The sequence below is a fragment of the Amaranthus tricolor genome, chromosome 9 (genome assembly GCF_026212465.1).
Source record: "Amaranthus tricolor cultivar Red isolate AtriRed21 chromosome 9, ASM2621246v1, whole genome shotgun sequence".
Lineage (NCBI taxonomy): Eukaryota > Viridiplantae > Streptophyta > Magnoliopsida > Caryophyllales > Amaranthaceae > Amaranthus > Amaranthus tricolor.
In genome coordinates this window covers 29,241,326-29,260,943 of record NC_080055.1, presented here as the reverse complement: position 1 = coordinate 29,260,943, position 19,618 = coordinate 29,241,326, and the positions used below count along the sequence as shown (strand labels likewise).

Below are 19,618 nucleotides of genomic sequence, written 5' to 3'. Positions count from 1 at the left end.
TTAAGCAATTTACGTGCCAACTAGGCACACTCGAGTAACATGCAAACCAACTAGGCACACTCGAGTAACATGCAAGCCAACTAGGCACACTCAAGTAAATTGGGAGCCAACTAGGCACACAACACACTAGCATTCCTTTTGCTTTTTGCCTACAAGTAAAGAGTAAAGGTATTAGCTGGATAGATGAGCTAAATCTGTATTAGTAAAAGAACTACACACTTTGATAACAAAGTTCACAAAGACAACTATGATTTTCATATTTAAGCCTACAACTTCATGTTTATACAATATCAAATCATTCCAGCGTAACATTCACTGAAAAGTGAAAATAAAATAAAATTAAAATTAAAATTAAAAAAAAAACCTGGGTACAAACATTAAACATGGTATGAATATTGAAACCTTGTGCTCACAATATTCAATTACAAATTCCAATCTTCTTTACAATTGGGGTTTCTAGCAACCACATTCATTTCTTCGAATTTGATTGAATATTGTAACGATAACCCCTTTCATTCTCGCAAAGTAAAGGGCCAAGTAAGTGTGATACCTTGAGATTTAAAAGGATTGATAGAGTACTCATATCAACAACGTGCATCTTTTTTTCATGAGATCCCATTTGCTAAGAACTCCACAGTTAAGCGTGCTTGGTGGGGTGCAATTTTAGGATGGGTGACCTCCCGGAAAGTTTTCTCGGGTGCACACGAGTGAGACCAAAGCGCGCTGGAAAGGCTTGTGTTGGTCTATGGGACTAGTGTACAATCTCCATGAGTAGTCACCGGTGATTCGAGGAGCCGAGGTGTTACAATAAGCCCAAAGGAGCTAGATGCTCTATGTACATGTGCTAAATAACCCAAACGGAGAAAGAAATCCTCCATATTTGAGCTATAAAAAGTGTTTTAGCGACTTAACTATCAGCTTAAGCTTTTGGCTGAGATTATTTCGGGATAGTTACAATTTTGGTATCATATGTTACATTTCTATCTTTAGGTTGGATCTCTTACAATAGATTGTTGAGTACTTCCGGTTATTTGAGGTGTTTTGAACTTAAGGGGAGGCCATTGGATGCGGTCAGGCGGACATGGAAGAGGAACGGGATGAGCTATGAAGGTTGGAATATTGTCTCCGGGCATCAATACTGGTAGCTCTTGAGAATACACTGTCATCTGTGGATCATAAAAAACACATATTCTTGTTATATAACATACAAAGAACTGATCATATGAGTCAAAGTACTAAATGCTGAAGTATCAACTATCAAGTGTCATTTTTATTCTATGTTTTGTTAAATCTTGTTATCAGGCATGTACACAACAAGACCCGCATAAAAGGAGAGTTGACTGCACACGAACCCCATGAGGTTTTAAACCTCATCGGATTTGTGTGTAGTCAACTCTGTTCTCTTGCAGGCCTTGTTGTGTATAAGCCCGATAACAAATTTATCACATACAAATTTGATCACATAGTAGTAAAAGCAAGAGTTTGTTAACTAACATAACAAGATTTGAAGATGACAAAACACAACAATGTTTAATGACAAATTTATATGCTGGGTTGTGAGTGAGACAAGGCAGACAAAAACCAAATGAAAACAATGGTTTGTTCTTCCTAATGGAGCTAAAAATAAGATAAACAATAAATAAATCATAAATTCTCAAATGAAACGGTCTTATGGTGAGACTATCTCTATAGGGTTGACCCATTTACATTTAGTGTGTTAAGTGATCACCCACAATTTAAAAATGATCAATAATATAAATAAGCTAATTATATGGGTTCGTCTCACGGTGATACAATCTCATACAAGACAAGTTGTAAATAAATAGCCAAAAAGAAGACAAGAAGGCTTGTCTATGAAGAATTGGAATTAATTGTAAAAACTAGGACATATGTTGTGTGGGGACATTATAGAATATGCATCAGGGCACTCAGGGGCCAGAAAAATGTCATATTGGGAGAAAATTTTTGCTCTTGGAGTGCTTACAACCTAAAATCTAACAAATATGAGGTTGGTTGATCCATTCATTTATTTAGAAACTCGACAAATTGCGAATGTTAAATTAGGCTAAACTTAATGTGAATGTCAGCATATTAACGAGGAGACACGTGGTGCACAAACTTTATAAGCCAAGGAGATATATATCATCCAAAAACCATATGGCAATCAAAAGGATTCTAATAACTTATAAAGTGTGCAGAACATCTTTTAATTTGTCAATGATAACCATCCCCACACCAAAGACAAGCTCAATCAACCACATGTGGGGATTTTGACGATTTGACGTTGCAATAAAGAAGAATTCATGTGGAAAACTATTGAAACTAATTAGTAGGTTCATGCAACTGACCCCGACATTTTGGGATTAAGACGTTGGCATTGTTGTGGCATTCCAAGAAAGAATGAGACAATGATTTATAAATGCAAGCTTCTACGCAAAATTGCTACTTATGATCAACTTATTATGCATATAATTCAGGTAACTCGTCAATGTATGGATTGTTTTGTAGTAGTATTATGTGCGACCTACGTTACATGGACACAACTACGGAGTATTAGATATGGGTGTGGATTGAGTATCCAATTCCGCAGTTTAATTAAGATATACATGATTTTTAAGTCCAAAATGAAGTGTCGGGGTATCATACTCATACTCATGAACATCAAGGATTGTACATGGGTTTGTAAAGACTAAATTTTGTAATTTTCCCTTTGATAATAATACCCATGAGAAACTTTTAAACAATTAGGCCACTTGAACAATTATAATTCGGCTTCTCAATTGCCAAAAATACTATCAAAATTATACACTATCAATTATGAGTCAATTTGAAAATATAGAGAAAATGTGCTCCAGGTTCCTTTTTTAACAAAGGTAAATCAGAAATTCTGAAGAGATTTCCCCCCCAACTTTTTTACTCCTTTGATAAAGTGCCTCTATGGTTGTATACTTCTATGCAGTACTCCTAGTAAGTAGCTTGCAGTACCAAAAAGGAAGTAATTCCATAACAGGAAAAGGAGACCAAAGACAAACTATCAATCAAATAGGAGTAAATAAATAATGTTGGTAAAAAAATTCTGAAATGTATTATTAATCCCAACTCTAAAGTTGAATAAATCAATGTAAATTGTAAATTGTAAATCGTAATGCATGAAGAGCTGCTACTGTTAGAATGTCTACGACTTCAAACAACGAATTTATATTCTTAACTGACTCTGTTTCACTGTATTTGCAACATCGGACTTTTTATGTAATGTAATTTATTATTTTGGTTAATCATATCTTGAATTATACACATCTAAAAATTATAAAAATTTAATAGAAAATTAATAGAAGTATTATGAAAATATGCAATTAGACGATTCAAATTAAATTCTACTTGACTATATTTTTACACATTAGACACAATATATAAAATAAGTTTGAACTGAACGATAAACAGTGTTGATAATCATTATGCAGCTGAGTATTTTAGAACGGAGGAAGTAATATATATATATATATATATATATATATGCAAAAGGCTATTTAACCCAACGCTTAACTTTCCATTTTTAACCAGATGACTTGGGTTATGATCTAGACAGGTCCAAACATAATTTCCTTCATCTCATATTTGGAAATGATAATTTTATTTGAAAATTTGAAATTAGGCTTAAATTTATTATTTGACAAATCAAAAATTTTCAAATTGAATTTGGCTCAAAATAGTTAAAGTCGAAAATTTAAAAATAACTACCACACCTTTGTCGTTCTCAAATTATGCATAATTTGAAATGAAATACTTATTCCCAAACACTGCGTAAACAAAATCATTTTACACCAAAATTTGGTGAGTGCACACAAGAAGTAAAACACACTTCACAAAATTCAGCACAAGACCCACTAAGTAAAAAAGATAAAACAGTTAATAAATTTGCCAAATTGGTCAAAAAAAGCTGAAAAGGGGGCAAAATATGACCTTGGGAGATGAGTAGCCAAGCTTAGGATAAAAACCCATTTGGGATTCAATATCTTGATGAACAGAAGCTGAAATTTCAAGTGAATTAGGCCTAAGAAACCTCTCAAAAATGGCCATAACAAGGAACATTGAAATAAGAACAGCAGTTGCAACAAACCCAAATGAAACTGCATTTACTGAACTATCAAAATGACTCCAATGAACATCTGATTTTTCTATATCCACATTTGGGGACCCAATTGGTTGCAATCCCCAATTTTCACCTTCACCCATTTCAGATTTTAAGCTTAAACCCACAAAAATTTACTAAAAATTATAAAGTTTGCACCTTTTTTGCATTAAAATTTAGGTTTTTGTGTTGCAGAAATGAGCTAAGAGTGGGTTTGGGAATGGAATTTTGAAGGAAGACTTTGGGATTTGGATAGTAGTATTGAGAAATGTGGAGTATTCTCTAAAGATTTAATGTTTTTGTTTTATGTAGTTATAGTGAGGGAAAGAATGAGGATGAGGGGAAAAAAGGGATGTCAATTAAAGGTGGGTGCCTTGGAATGGGGACATAGATGTGGACATGTAAATGGTCTTCATTTGGTTTTGAGTTCTTTACCTTTAACAAGAAAATGGACATTTAATAAAGGGATGTTTAATTAATACTCCTATGCGTCCACTGAATTCAAGCAATTGTGGCTTATAAATTTGGGTTTTTACTCAACATTTATATAAGAGAAGAATTGACTGCATAAAAATTCGTAAAGTTTTATTTTGAAATCAGTTGGAATTACGAGGAGCAGTTTATCAATTATATATGTTATTTAACCTCTCTTTAATTTTTTAAATATAAGATCACATATGGGTTATTTTCCAATGATAACATCCCTTTTTTACAACAATTAAAAAAAAAAATCAATCTCTAATTTGCTCCAAATTTGTGCACATCTAAGTTATGGTAGATTTTATTAGTTTCTAGCGTTTCAATATATGTTTTTCTAATAAATAATCAATAAATAATTTTTATCAAACATTTTCATAAATGATTCAAACAACTAGAATTTCAAAAAATAGCTCCAACTAATCAAATCAATTAACAACTTAAACCAATAATAGTTGGTCAAATATGCCCTTCATAAATTATATAATAACTGTAAAAAAATTTAAATAAGTTCAAATTTTATCTAAAATCATATAGAAGTATATTTTTTAATGGCGACACATTCCTAAAAACCTTTACACACAAGGAAGAAATATAACTATTAATGGTATGGTCATTGGCAGAGTATAATCTCCCAAGAAAACCAATAATTGTATATGACCCAAATGACAGTAAAGGGTCGGGTCGAGTTCTATTTGGTGTCAGGTCATTATAAATCTAGGTGTAAGCGTGCACCTGACCCGTGCGAGTCGGTCACGTGTATTCCAACCTTCCTAAACACGTTCTACATCTCAGTTAATAACTACTACTATCTTTGTTTTAAAATACTACTAAGCATGCATTTTTAGTATTGTTTATCTTTGTTTTAAAATACTACTACGCATGTATTTTTAGTATTGTTTATCTTTGTTTTAAAATACTACTACGCATGTATTTTTAGTATTGTTTATTATTTAAGTATATTTTATATATTATGACTAATATATAAGAAAAAATATAATCAAGTAAGATCTTATTTATATTATCTAATTGTGTATTTTCATAATATTAAATATCAAATTTTCATAATTTTTAGTTATAAATAATTCAAAATATAAATAGCCACCACAACATATATAATAAATTGAAAAAATATAATTAATCAAAAACAACTTTTATTATAACCAATTAAAGTAAAATTGTGTATATTTAACTAGCTCGAACCCCGATGAAAGTTGTTTATTAATATTGTGATAATTTGGCCTACAACATATTCTAAGGAGCTCAATTATCTAAAGCTTTAGGAGACACTCTTCAACAAGGCTTCATCAATTGCCGAATTTTGTTTCCAAAATTTATTATGGGCATTAGTCAATATATAAGTGGTAACAAAAAGCCAATGATAATGAAACAATCTGGGAAAATCTAAGTCTGAACGTATTTAGGTTATGGTCTAAATTATCGATAAAAAGTATATAAATATTAAATTGCATAATATATAATAGAAAATAAAAATCAATTTAATCACATATAATAATAAGCGTTTAACTTACTTTATACTAATATTCTGAATTCCACTGATAAACCTATAATGAACTTTGTCTTCTATTACTCCAAACCAATAATCTATTTCAAGGAGCTTTACTCCCTTAAATACTTTACCGTGTCTCACGGAATTAAGCTATGCACAAAAATTTTCAAACTCTACCCATATCTACAAATAGAATAGAGTACTATTTAAGTGATTAATAATCTTCCATGCAAGCTTATTATTTGTGAAATAATGCCTATGTAAGCTCATTTTGATTCCAGATCATTCTTCAAAATTACAACTAGATTTTATGCAAGCTTATCAATGTGATGGTGCATTATGTACGGCAGACGATCTAGAGGAGTGGCAGGTAACACCCCGTACAGCTCATCAGACATGTCCTGCAGTCTGATGATCGCATCCAACGTCCTCTTCCTAGGGCAACAACCCAAAATCGGAGGTGTGTGCTCCGATCCCTCGAAATCTCGAATATAACCTTCGTTACGTGCCCACCGTAGCTGGGTATTAAACTGGTGTCAACAGGGCCCCGGGCTGGGGTGATGTGATCAACCAGTCCATGTCCGTGGAATGTGAGCGCCTCCTCCCCCGTGGAGCCGCATCCTCAACCTGGCCGACTCCTGCATGATCAGAAGTGCCAGCCGTGTCATGCCCTCTAATCTTAAATTGACCGGCATGTCCTCTGACGAGCGTCCAATCAACAGGATGACCGACAGACTCATCCTGATCAACAAACTCTTCCCGATTGACAGACTCGTCGTAATCAGTATCATCGTCACCTGAGCCGACCGTATTACTACGCAGGCTAGTCTGGCGCTCAAAGCGACCACGTACATGGTCTAGGGTACTCGAACGTTGGGTCTGACTATGTCTGGCCGCTTGTTTTTGCCTGGCTCGCCTTGCACAACCCGTAACCCCCCTCTCATGGGGATCCCCTCTCAGTAAACTCGACCTAAAACTATTGCCGCTCAATAACCCTCTAAAAAATTATTTTCCTTTTTCCTGATTTTCAGCCATTTACTACAATTTTCATATTTTAATAAACTATTAATAAAAAATTAAAAGCATAAAAAATACATTAAATTATATTCATTTTAATTACACTTACAATATTAATTTAATAAACATTTAAGTAAATTTAATAAACACTTACAATCATATAAATTATTAACAACTAAAATAATTCACACATATAAACAAATAAACAATTATTATATTAATAAATAATTAAAAAACTAAAATTTAATTAACAGCTAAAATAAAATTTTATTAACAATTATTATATCAAAAATTAATTAACAACTAAATTTTAATTAATATATTATTATTATATTAAAAAATAATTAAACATTTAAATAAATTATTTAAATTCAAAACTAATTATTATAATAACATTATCATAATATAATAATATATTAAAATAAAATAATTTATTACAACATTTATTAAATAACAATAACTTAAAAAATAAATTAATTAAACAAAAGGAATTTCAAAATTCAAAAAAAAAATTAATTCAGTCGCTCTTTTTGTGCGACTCCACCTAGGTTTAGTCGCACTTTTTGTGCGACTCGTCCTAGGTTCAGTCGCACTTTTTGAGCAACTCGTAATTTTTTTAAAAAAAAAATTTTAATTACATTAAAATAGAAATTACCTCGAATTTTTGTTAACGACTCTTCTTAGGTTTAATCACACTTCAGCTCCGATTAATTTTATGTGTAGATTTTGTGTTTTTTGAAGTGATAAAATTGTTATTGAGTGAATTTGAAGTGTTTTATAGAAATTTTAAAATTCTTAAGTTCAAGGGCATTTTCATCATTTTATTAAATTAATTTAAAATAGAAATGACGATAAAATGAAAAGGGTGGTAAAAATTTAATAATTGGGTTTTCTAAAACAAGATGATGTTCAAGTTGAAAATTGATAGGATTGAATAGGGTTGTCAGGATTGTCATATCTTATGTCTTCACTAAATGGTTAAATATGCACTTGTCTTTCTATAGAGTACTTGATTTGTTTTACAAAATCACTTTGTTGAAACACAAAGCTTCAAAACAATTAAAAAGCTAACATAATAGGGAAAGTAATAGATAATACTATTTGTCTTTAAAAGATTTTCATATTTTTTATTTTTAATTTATTTTGCTTTGTTTTTTTTTTATGGAATTATCTCCACTATTTTCTTTATTTTCAATCATACATTAAAAAGCTAACATAATAAGAACATAAAGAAATTACGCTCTCTGTCTCCAAACAGATTCTCACATTTTTTATTTTATTTTGTTATAATTTCTTTATGTGGAATCATCCCCACTACTTTTTATACTTTCAATCATACATTACAAACTCTTCTTCAATATCATCCACTTAATTCAAACGATACCACTAACTATTACTATTTGTGTAATACACGAAGACAATTGTGATAATTTCTTGACACTTATACTCCCTCTTATTTATCCAATGTATCCCATTTGACTTATTCACCATTTTATTAGGTAGTCAAATGAGACCACATGTAAAAGAAAGAGTGTAGTGTTGTCAAATTTTGATAGGGATAAAATGTGATTAGTAAGTATAAAAGTGTGAAAAAGCTAAGTTTAATAAGAATAAATTGGTAAAATTAACATATCTCAAAATAGAATTGACATTCATAGTGATTTGACCTAATAAGAAAATAAGACACTTACAATAAATCAAAAGAAGTATCTTTTTGTTGGACTTGATAGACTAGAGGAATTACTTTGTTAAATTTGTTTTATCATAATAATTGATACCTTTTTTTTCAAAATATAAATTATTGATGCTTGACTTTTGAAATTTATTGGAAGTAACGTACTAATTATATATTATATCTTCTCAATATAATCATATATTCTTAATAATTAGAAATAAAGTTGTACATGCAGCTATAAGTACATATCACTTTCTAAATATAAATTAATTAAATGATTATGATCAACATACTCATGTCAGTCGATAAAAAGTTATTTACCACTTGACATCAAAGCATAAAAAATTAAATGGTTTATTAAAATATTTTTAAAAATAGAGTTTATGTTGGAGTATCAAATATTCAAATGGCACTTTTAGAACCGTAGGATATAATGCTTTTAATTTTTTCAAGGTAATTTTTCTTACTATTGCCCATTTAGTTCCCTCCTCCCTTGAAAAGTGCCATTAATAGCGATTTTTATTTTGTACTTCTTACTCCATTGTAGACCATTTTATTACTACTATTAATACACTGACATTATCATCTAAGTTGACCTAGGGTAGTTCAGACATTTAGCAAGTATATAAAAAGGTTGGACCTTTATGGACGCAACACTTCCCTCCAGGCTCCAGTGATGCATCTGAATATCCAATCATCTATTCTCTCACCAACATCACAGTTAAATAAGACACATTTATTTTGAAAATTAAAATTTCACGAAACTTATTTTGGGAATTTTTTATAAAAATAAACTTATTTTTTTCATACTTTATCATTACGGTCCGCTCAAAGGAACAGGGAGAAAAAAACCTAAAATAAAGACAAATAGAGAGAATGAGTTTGTAAATGAGACGAAAACGAGATTGCCAACAAACAATAAAATTGGCACCAACATTAAGTAATCGACTGTGCAACTGATCAAAACATAAAAGTCACTAAAAAGTTTTTAAGAAAAATGGTCCTAACTATTAACCATGAATTATCCAGAATGGAAAATTTTTTAAGTAGAGTTTTAGAATTACAGGCTTGAATCAAAGATACAAGCTAGAACATGAGCTTGTAGCCAGTAGAGGTTTCAAACGGCAGGATCTTCTAGTTTTGCAGACGATAAATCATTTATTCGAGGATAAGCAGCTTTTTCATCGAGTTCATTCTGAGCCCATATCAGCATTTTTAATAAGCTTGGTAACTTCGGATCTGTCAGTTTTTAAAACGGGTACATAAATATAACAGAATGAGTGTGCGAAGACAGACATAACATTAGTAGTAATGTGACTATCACTTCAATTTCGTGAAATCAATAGTGAAGCTTTACGAGAATCACGGGTGAGACTAGTTGTTTTGAAGACTTACTTTCACCATTGTGACAAAGGTTCAATCTTTACTGACTACAAGAAGGATTATTTACCCTTCAGCTTGAACCCGAATAAAAAAAAAAAAAAAAAACGCAAAGTTTTACCTTTCTCGTGGCTTTGGCTAGTAAGGATGGCTGCATTTACTTCACTTGCTGTCTTCAAACGTTGAGATATGTCCAGAAGCTCCCCGACTGGACAGTTTGAGACATCTTCAAATGCAAGGAGTGCAACAGTTCTCTCCAGCTCTTCTAGGAAGCTTTGCTGCAAAATATTACTTTATTTAATCAGTACTGAAATTAATGAGCATACAGATATACAAGAGAATGAAGCCTGTAACATAATTCGCATTTTAAATTCGCGATTTGCTCAGAATGTCCCAAAAGTAGTTCAAAACTGACCATAATATGCATAGAAGAAGATTTCAAGAACATAAATAGTTAAAAGCCAATAAGCTTTTGACTAGGAATGGATATTGAAAAAATGACTCTTTCTCTCCCTTTCCCTTAACTCCCAAGCTTTTAAGTTTCAGGATACAGAATCAAAATGACACAAAATAGGGATGTTAACAAAATAAAAAGACGAGAAGATGACAAAATCAGAGACTTACATTTTCTTCTCCCCTTGGAGCAAGCTCTTCTTGAGCGAATTCAAGAGCCTCTTCTATCTTTCCATTCCTGATGAGTTCTATCAATCTTTGTTGCTGAAGGTGGAAAAACAGCTGTGGGTTTGTATCAAGTATCTGCAGAAGAAGGTTTCAAATAAAACATTCAGATCAATATACAGAAGATTTGTAAACATATCGCTTGAGATCATGTCTGTCACGTAGTCATTTCCCATCTTCACCAAACATACAAGAGAGAGAGCTCAAAACTAGGAAGGTATCTTTTTCACGGTGAGCTTTGATGTAAAAATCACTGCAGAGTAAGGCTCCTTTCAAAGCATGGTCCAATAGATAAAAAAAACAGTAAAAGCATCTCTGAAACGGGGAGTGAAGTCCATAAAAAGCCAGTCGGTGACAGTAATCTCCTAAAAAACTTGGCAGAAAATATTGTATTAGAAACACAAAAATCATCTCGATATCCCACTCTATGGGTTCTTGACTTCTTGTCAAGCAACAGATATCATACAACCTTTCAGTAGAGTTGGGTACATAATACATATGCATGCCAACTAAAGTAGAAAACTCACGGTCCTTGATCAAACACATGAAGAAAGTTCTCAAAGCATGCTTTCATCAACTCTTCTTTCATTTGGTAGGCCAAGGTCCCCAAAAAAAAAGTGAACCCTTCTGAGTTCTGAGCATGAAGGAGCCTTGGAGATACAGTATAATGATAAGCTTTAAGTTCATAGAACAAATGTGACATGATCAATGACTTGCTAACGGTAAAATGGAGAAGCCATTAGCTCATTTGAGGCAGTAGCTAAAGTTGAAACTCATCATTTTCATATTTTTTTCCCGCCCTTCGTCAAAGTTCTTGACAACCATATGAATTAAGTTTTAACAAAATATTAATATGATCAAGCAACTATTTCTTGCTTCTATGTCTTTCCAAATTAAAACAAGAACATATGCGAATATCTGAGTTAACTTGCAACAAGTTTTTTCACATTATATAGGAAATACAGCAAAATTAATGTCGAAGTAGACAAACAATTCGTAACTATTTCTCTGTCAAAGTAGATAACAAAATCGTCCGTAACAAACATGCTACGCCCTGCAAAAAAGGACAAGTGCCTCATCATTTGTTAAGAGCTCATGTAATTTCCTCCGAACAATATTCCATTGATGTGATTTCCTCCGAAAAATCCAGTAACAATTACGTAGGCTGTAACAGACAAGGTGATGCGGTAACGGGGATGATGTGATTGCCGTACCGCCAAATACCGACCTAAACCATGAAATAACGATTGGAATGACCTAAAACCCGATTTTTTTACACCTTTATGATACGGGTAATACCGGTTTGGTAAATTTGAAACCTTTACGATACGGGCAAGCACTATGTGAAATACGTTGTTAAAAAAAAAAGGGCTCAGCAAAAGAAAATAATTATTTTTAGTGAGGGGAGAGGTAGCAGTACAGTAACTTGATGAACTACACTAACACTATCGTTACTGACCTCTGGATTTAAATCATTAACCTTCTCAATTGCATCCTCAACATTACCACACTGTACAGCCTTCTTAACTGCCATGCGATCTGTGATTGTTGTGAGGTCTATATCTGCTACTCATTGATTAGGTAATACAAAGTGTGCGATGTGATGGTACTGAATAGAACTGAACTGGTGTATCATCAAGAAATAATTACAAGACACAGAAAGGATACGTTCTGTTCCAGACTCCAGACGAAACTTCTCTGCAGCATCAACATAACCCTCGGTGACAAGAAAATTCATCACTAACTTGTTCATATCCTCCTTTTTAATCTTTACATCATTGAGTTTTTTCTCCCACTCTTCTTTTGTTATCACCTTCTTTGATGTTGCCTGTGCATAATAGAAACTAAATAAATTAATTCATCAATCACTAGAACCCAAGGCATAAGATGACGGATAAGTGTCAATTTAAATGACCATACTTCATCAAAATCCCCAATAAACAAGTGTTCGATCCCAAGACCATATCCCCTCCCCCCCCCCCCCCCCCCCCCCTCAAACACCCAAATACTGGAGAGGGAGGGAAATCCATTCACATGACTACACAAATGTGAGATGAAAGCAAATACTTAAATAAGAAATAAATTGTAGAATAACTAAAAGTTTAATACGACCAATCTACCTTAATTTTTGATGTCATGCACGACATATGGCACCCCATTCAATATACTTGCATTCAATAAATCTAAGAAGGCAACTTGGTAAAATTAAGCAAGAAAGATCATGGAAGAGAATATTATTCTTATGGGTTGTTATGACAATAAACTAAATTTGGTAGCATACTAGTATCAAGCTCAAGGGGATGAGTTGTTTTGGTTCAAGTTTTAAGAATATTACAAATGAGGCAACGCAGGTCATAAACTCATAACACTTGCATAAAAGAAAGTATTAAGTTCTTGCAACAATTCTAGGTCAATTTTTTAAAAAAAGGCAAGTGAAGCAATGATTACGTGATGCAGCCTCTCCTTACAAATCACAAGTTCAAAGTTTCAATACCTAAGGAGAGACTAGAGAATAGAGATGATGATGCTCAAAGACAGAAAAGGAAAAGACTATAGACGATTATGAGCTAGCATAAGGAAAAGAAAGAAAAGAAAAGGAAAAAATAACAATTTCATCCGACACATCAAGTCATCAACTATATATGATGTATAAATCAAGTCCATAAACACCTAGAATAATTCAAGGATCTTGAAAAGCAAAGACATAATATGATGCGAAGCAAATTTTGCCGAAAAAAAGGAAGCCATGGATCATGAATGAAGAAGGTAATGTGAAACATATTGCTCCTTCTCAATAAGCACAACTTTCTATTTTTGTCCGTACTGCACCATTTTCTTTTTTGGCAATGGTCCCACTTTCCTTTAAATCTCATCCACAAATTTATTCTTTCTTTTCATCTTAACCTCTTATTTATATCATTCACTTGCTTTTTGTCCTATCCTTCAACACAATTTCTTTTTTCACTAAGTTTCTTGTGAACTTCTCAAAATCTATAGCTCTTCAACCCCTATCACCCATGTACCTGTCTACCTAATCTAGGACATAAATAACCAATAAACTTCGATGTGAAAAATCAGAATGAACGCAAGCAAACCAACACTATGTATAATACTTCTCCACTATGGAGGAATACAAATAAATCAACATACACCATAGACAATAATAAGAAAATGATGATGCAACTAAACATTGGCTTGTCAAACACATCAACCAAATTTCTGATAAGGATACCTGCCCTACTGAGAACCAGGGATTACATAAGAAGAAAAGGATGATTCTAGGTAACCCATTCAGGTACTCGCAATGAGAGAGAAGGGGAGGAGAACTAAAGTATACAAGATGCAAATGTTGACACTTATAAAGGTTATGTAACTCATCGATGCCAACTCTTAGCCACAAAACATGTACATGAATAGAAGCATCATATTGTTAGCCACTTAGAAGCAAGGGAAACAACTATATCATATACAAGATTTAACTGTAGAAAGTAATCAAAAATTATAAATCCTATTTAAGTCAGTCATAAAAGTATAAACAAAGTGAAAGGAGCTGTCTTAATGAAATAGAGACTAGTAGATTTACCATGGTTTCCTCGATATTTGAAATCTGACAAATGAAAATCCAAAAAAGCGATATCAGTAACCATCTCTTCAAATCAATTGAACCATAACATTAGTCCTAATATCCTATACATTAAGCATAAAACAGATAAGAAAGGCAATAAATCTAAATCTACTAGTACAATTGATTATCAAATAATAACATCATGCAATGTTAAACTATAAATGCAAACATGAGCTCAAGATTTGCTCAAAAAACTAAGGATAAGAATGGCAGATTTATATCAAGACACCTGATTTAAACTGCTAAAGCCAAATGTTTTCACTATTCACCTTTTTTAATATCAGTTTTTCATGTCAGTAATTCAACATCTACTAATTTTGATTTCTTTACAATGACGAATTGATTGTTGAGTGTGACTCAATAATTATTTCCTGGGTTGTTGGTTAATGGAGGCTGGGTAAATGTGTTGCATCAGATGCACTGGTGTCGCATTTGATGCATTAGTGAGCAAGAGAGCTTGGTGTTGCATTGGGGTTTGGGAAGCGATAGTGTTAAGTTGATACGGTGGATGCTTTGTATGAGCTAAGAGCTTGGGGCTGCTAGAAGGAGGAATATGAGGGCTGGCTCCACAAATGCTCAGGCGAGCAACAAGCAGGAGTAAGCTTCCGGCTGCAGGGGTGAATCTTCCCAGGGAAGCAGCTAATTGGCTTGGGTGAGAATCTGGGGGAGCAATGCACATGCAACCTGTCCAGGACCATGAGCATGGTTCTAGCAACTGCAGCAAGGTTTAATTGTGCGATCAAGGCCTACTCCGGCGAGTGGCTCATAAATCCTGGCTCAAGCTTGAGTGCTAGGAAGAGCAAATGCCTCTGTTCACGCATTTTGAGAACTAAACCAAACATTGGGGGTACCTAAAGCCCAATTTGAGCTCATAAAAGAGGGATTAAGAGGTACCATTCACAAAGCTATGGCTTGATTTAGAGTTAAACACTATAAATCATTGTGTATAGTGTGTGAAAATTAGCCAGAAATTACCATTTGTAATCTCTTGTAAACACTAAACAACTTCATTACAACTCTTTCCTTGTATAGGTGTATTTCATAGTGGAAAGATTTTCTCACTTCCCAAATAAAAGTTTTCTTCTCTTGTTTTTCATCTTCAATTATTGTTTCTTATTAAAAATGCCCAAACATCCTTCAAAATCCCTCCGAAAGTTTGATATTCAACTAATTCTCCACCCACAAATAAACATATTTAGAAATTGAAGCTATTGGCTACTCAAAACAAATCAGTTAATGGTATCTTTGCACCCATTACTCGAATAAATATCGTTCCACTGATCTCAGAAAACATCATCGATAGTATTGTACTCCGTGAATTGAAAAAGATAAAGTGAATTATGATCAATTTTGGCATATTTTGGGCAATTTCTAATCGCAAATTTAGAAAGTGAATAAGCCGGTGAATTATGTTACACTGATTCAGCGCCAAATTACTAACATTACCACATGTTCCTTCCAACCAGAAAAAAAAATTCAGAAAAATCCAAAAACAATCATTGCAAAAAAGTAGATTTCCAGTGATAAATCAGAAAAAATTGAATCATCACTCAAACAAATCAGAATCAAATCACTCTGAATCAAGCCAGAAAATTGCTATCATTATCACAATTTGTAAGACAACTGACCTTGTAGATGCTCGATAGTGGTTAATTGAGGAACAATTTGGAGAAATTGCACAAACAAAGTCACGAATTAGGGTTCTTTGCCTTGGTTGGAAGGAGACGAAATAATTTTGCTATTGGATTGGTTTGATTACATCATAAAAAGGAATACCCAAACATAAGTCCAAATAAACTAAAGAAACATTTATGTTTGGCTACTATGCCTAAGTCTCTAATTATTAAACATAGTTTGTGCTAAGTTATTCCGATAAGCAGTCCAAGCATCCGTAGTAGCTATTTGAGTAATCAAATCAACTTCATCATGTAGGCCCTCATCATCACTTTCACCTTCTTCACTATCGGAATCCCAATACATTGTGTAATCTGTTGGCATATGTTTTCGAATAAGATTGTGTAATAGTACACATGCTTGAACTATACGCCCATGAGTACGTATTGGAAAGAAGGATGGGGTCCTAAGAATACCCCACCTTCCTTTTAATAGTCCAAAACATCTCTCAATAACATTCCTTGCCTTAGAATGTTTCATGTTGAAGTACTCTTCCGCACTAATTGGTTGTCGGTCGCCCCACTCTTTAAGGTGATATCGATGACCTCTATATGGTGCTAAAAACCCTTCACAATTCGTGTATCCTGCATCTACCAAATAGTAAGAACCTTGACATATGGAAAAAAAAATAGGTCATGACATTGCTTATTGGACTCCACAATATAAAATCTAAAATCTAAGTATGATTACTTTGCGGCACTTTTAAACCATTAGGCCTAGTAATAGCATCTCGAAGGACACGACCATCATGAGCGGATCCTTCCCAACCAGGTTGAACATATATGAACTCCAAATTAGGGTTACATATACCTAACACATTCATAGCAATAGAACCTTTCCTTGTCCGATATCTTGCTCTATCCTCACTTGGCACATGAACACTAATATGAGTGCCATCTAAGGCTCCTAAACAATTCTACAAAAAAAAGTTAAGAGGGATAAGTTTTACAGTAAACAAAGTGGATAGATTTTTAAATAATATAGATGAAATTATGTTATTACCTTAAAACATTTCCATCTATCCACTTCACAATCTTCTGTTATAGGTGTCGGCTTTTTTAGCAAGTGTGTATGTAGTTTTAACACGGCAAGAAGACATCGGTGGAAGTTTCTACTAACACTTTCTCCACTTCAAAAGAAATGACTTCTAATTGTCCTATTTTTCAAATGATGTGCCAACGTGTACAAGAACATAGCTATAATTTCCTCCAAAGACATATTTCGAGTGCCATTTAAACCACCGACATCTCTGACCATCTCACAAAGGACATAAAAGGTTTTTCTATTCACACGAAGTTCACTTTAAGGTACTACTATTATACATCATTACACTAATCCCATAACTCAACATAATGCTAATGAAAAAAACACAATTAACCCCCAAAATCATCCATAATCATCCATAATCAACATAATCCTGTGGACCGAACATTCAACTTTACATGTATACAAATATAAGCCCCTCTATATTACACATTTCAATTATTAGCAAACCAGCAACAAAATATTGAAGAAGTATTAGCAAACCAGCAACATCAAATCAAAGACCCAAATACAAGCATAACAGCAACAAAATATTAGCAAACCAGATTCAATTAAATACTAAAAATTCATAAAATTGAAGAAGTAACAGATGAAAAACATACATTTCTGGGAAGATCTGAGCTTCTAAAGATGGGTTTCCAAGCAAAGATAGTAAGTGAAGAAAGGGACTGAAAATCATAACCTCCATTATCAAAAGCATTGGTTTGTATAAAGGCAAAATGATGAACAAAGATGAAATACACAACCGGCAAAACGAAATACACAATCATTGTAGAATTAAAATTACTACTCCACCATTTGAAAATGTATAAACCCAAATCAATTGTACAGTTAAGTTACTAATCAATCAAAACTTTAATAAATTCAAATTAACAATTGAAATTAAAATTTCTAGGGAAAGAAAGAAAAAAAAAGGTATATACTTTGGACGCTGGAGTAGCCGTCTGCGTTTGCCGGTCTGCGATAGTAGCCGTCTGGACGCTGGAGGAGAGGATGGAATGGAGGAGACTGGGCTGCTGGCGGAGAGGATGGAATGGAGGAAGAACAGAGTACGGGGAACCGAAGAACCGAAGAACAGGAGTCACCGGTGAGAACAGGGAAAGAAAAACAGAAGGTCACCGGTGAGAACAGGGAAAGAAAAACCAGATTGAAGAAGATTGAAGGAGGCACGCGAAGAAGATTGAAGAACAGGGATTTCAGATTGAAGGAAGAGAGGGATTTTTAAGAAGGAAGAGTGAATTAGGGTTTGTATATGGGGGAATGGAGTTTGAAACTTGGGGGCAGGAGGGTATGAGATTCTAAGGAACGGAATAGTATGAGAATTCTTTGGGTATGAGATCCCAATGTAAAAATGCATAATCAAACATCGGGATGGGTTGTGATACCATTCTATACCAATAAAATTAATTAACCAAACATGCCCTTAGATGAATGATGAGAATTACTTTGCTTGAATATGGATTTTTTTTTTTCCAAAATATTTAAATGGAAAAATTACGGTCGATAATACTATTTTTTGTTAATTAATCTATAATAATTCAATTATTGATTAAGCATAAATAATATCAATATTTAGGGCATATTTTTCTAAATTATACAAACTTTACTTTATTAACTAATTTACCAATTTTTTTGTTATTTTAATTTAATTTTTAACATGTTAAGAATTTTTTATTATTTATGGTTAATTAAAAATTTATATTGTTGTAGGAAAACAAGTAGAAGATTGTATTATTTCTGATAATTTTTCCTATTTAAATTTGATTCAAATAATTTGTAAATTAATTATAGTTAGTCTTTTGTGAATTACAACACAATGTTCTTTTTTTAATTACAATTAGTGTTATTGTCTATCGCATCTAAGCTAAATCAAATTACACGTTGTGGACATTGATTCTTTGATGATTTTGGTGGTTGTAATTCAAAAAAAAATAACATTGGGTCTATAATTTGTGAAAAGTCTAAATTTTAAGATTATAATTTGCAAATTATTTTATAAATTTTATTGAAAAATTTAATTTATCTTAAATACCACTAAATTAATCTTTTACCGCATATAAAAATTTGTAGGATTGAACCAACTTGTATGACTTAAGATTTGAGACATAAATATATGAGAAATGAGAATTTTATAATAGTTGACTTTATCGACTTTGATTTAATTTATATGAGGATTGTAATTTGTATGACTTAAGATTTGGAGGTTCTAAGGAGGATTGCTCAAGCTCCATTACTTGGTGCACTCGCTCTTGCTTTATCAAAAACTTGCTATAATTTTTTAAACTAAAATATTAGGAAAATCACGTTTAAACTCGCAATAATAAAAATAAGAAAGATAATAAAAGTCTTATAAAAAAAATATAAGCTCTGATCTGCCTAGATTATGGTTTAAATTATTTAATAAAAACA

The 19,618-nt window shown here is 32.7% G+C and overlaps 3 protein-coding genes across 6 annotated transcripts; all 3 read right to left on the bottom strand.

Moving 5' to 3' along the window:
• Positions 1-224: 224 nt before the first annotated feature.
• Positions 225-4,456, bottom strand: LOC130823555 (uncharacterized protein At5g65660-like). The gene is made up of 2 exons (XM_057688201.1): positions 3,961-4,456; positions 225-1,166 (listed from the first exon to the last, which is right to left on the bottom strand). The coding sequence occupies exons 1-2, from the start codon at positions 4,231-4,233 to the stop codon at positions 987-989; spliced, it is 453 nt and encodes a 150-aa protein (XP_057544184.1). The 5' UTR covers positions 4,234-4,456; the 3' UTR covers positions 225-986.
• A 5,257-nt stretch (positions 4,457-9,713) lies between these two features.
• On the bottom strand, positions 9,714-18,484 carry LOC130823553 (protein GID8 homolog). 4 transcript variants are annotated; one of them, XM_057688197.1, is made up of 7 exons: positions 18,133-18,484; positions 14,450-14,553; positions 12,535-12,694; positions 12,326-12,432; positions 10,813-10,944; positions 10,310-10,466; positions 9,714-10,047 (listed from the first exon to the last, which is right to left on the bottom strand). In XM_057688197.1, the coding sequence occupies exons 2-7, from the start codon at positions 14,450-14,452 to the stop codon at positions 9,926-9,928; spliced, it is 681 nt and encodes a 226-aa protein (XP_057544180.1). In that variant the 5' UTR covers positions 14,453-14,553; positions 18,133-18,484; the 3' UTR covers positions 9,714-9,925. The 4 variants fall into 4 exon arrangements, with proteins under 4 accessions (XP_057544180.1, XP_057544181.1, XP_057544182.1 ...); XM_057688198.1 differs by lacking the exon at positions 18,133-18,484 and adding an exon at positions 17,168-17,877 and having other exon boundaries at positions 14,450-17,081; XM_057688199.1 differs by lacking the exon at positions 18,133-18,484 and adding an exon at positions 17,812-17,876 and having other exon boundaries at positions 12,326-12,429; positions 14,450-14,473.
• LOC130823476 (protein ALP1-like) lies at positions 16,328-17,422 on the bottom strand. Its single transcript, XM_057688092.1, has 4 exons — positions 17,352-17,422; positions 17,168-17,294; positions 16,856-17,081; positions 16,328-16,773 (listed from the first exon to the last, which is right to left on the bottom strand). Exons 1-4 carry the CDS (start codon positions 17,420-17,422, stop codon positions 16,328-16,330), a joined length of 870 nt encoding a protein of 289 aa, XP_057544075.1.
• Positions 18,485-19,618: the final 1,134 nt, after the last annotated feature.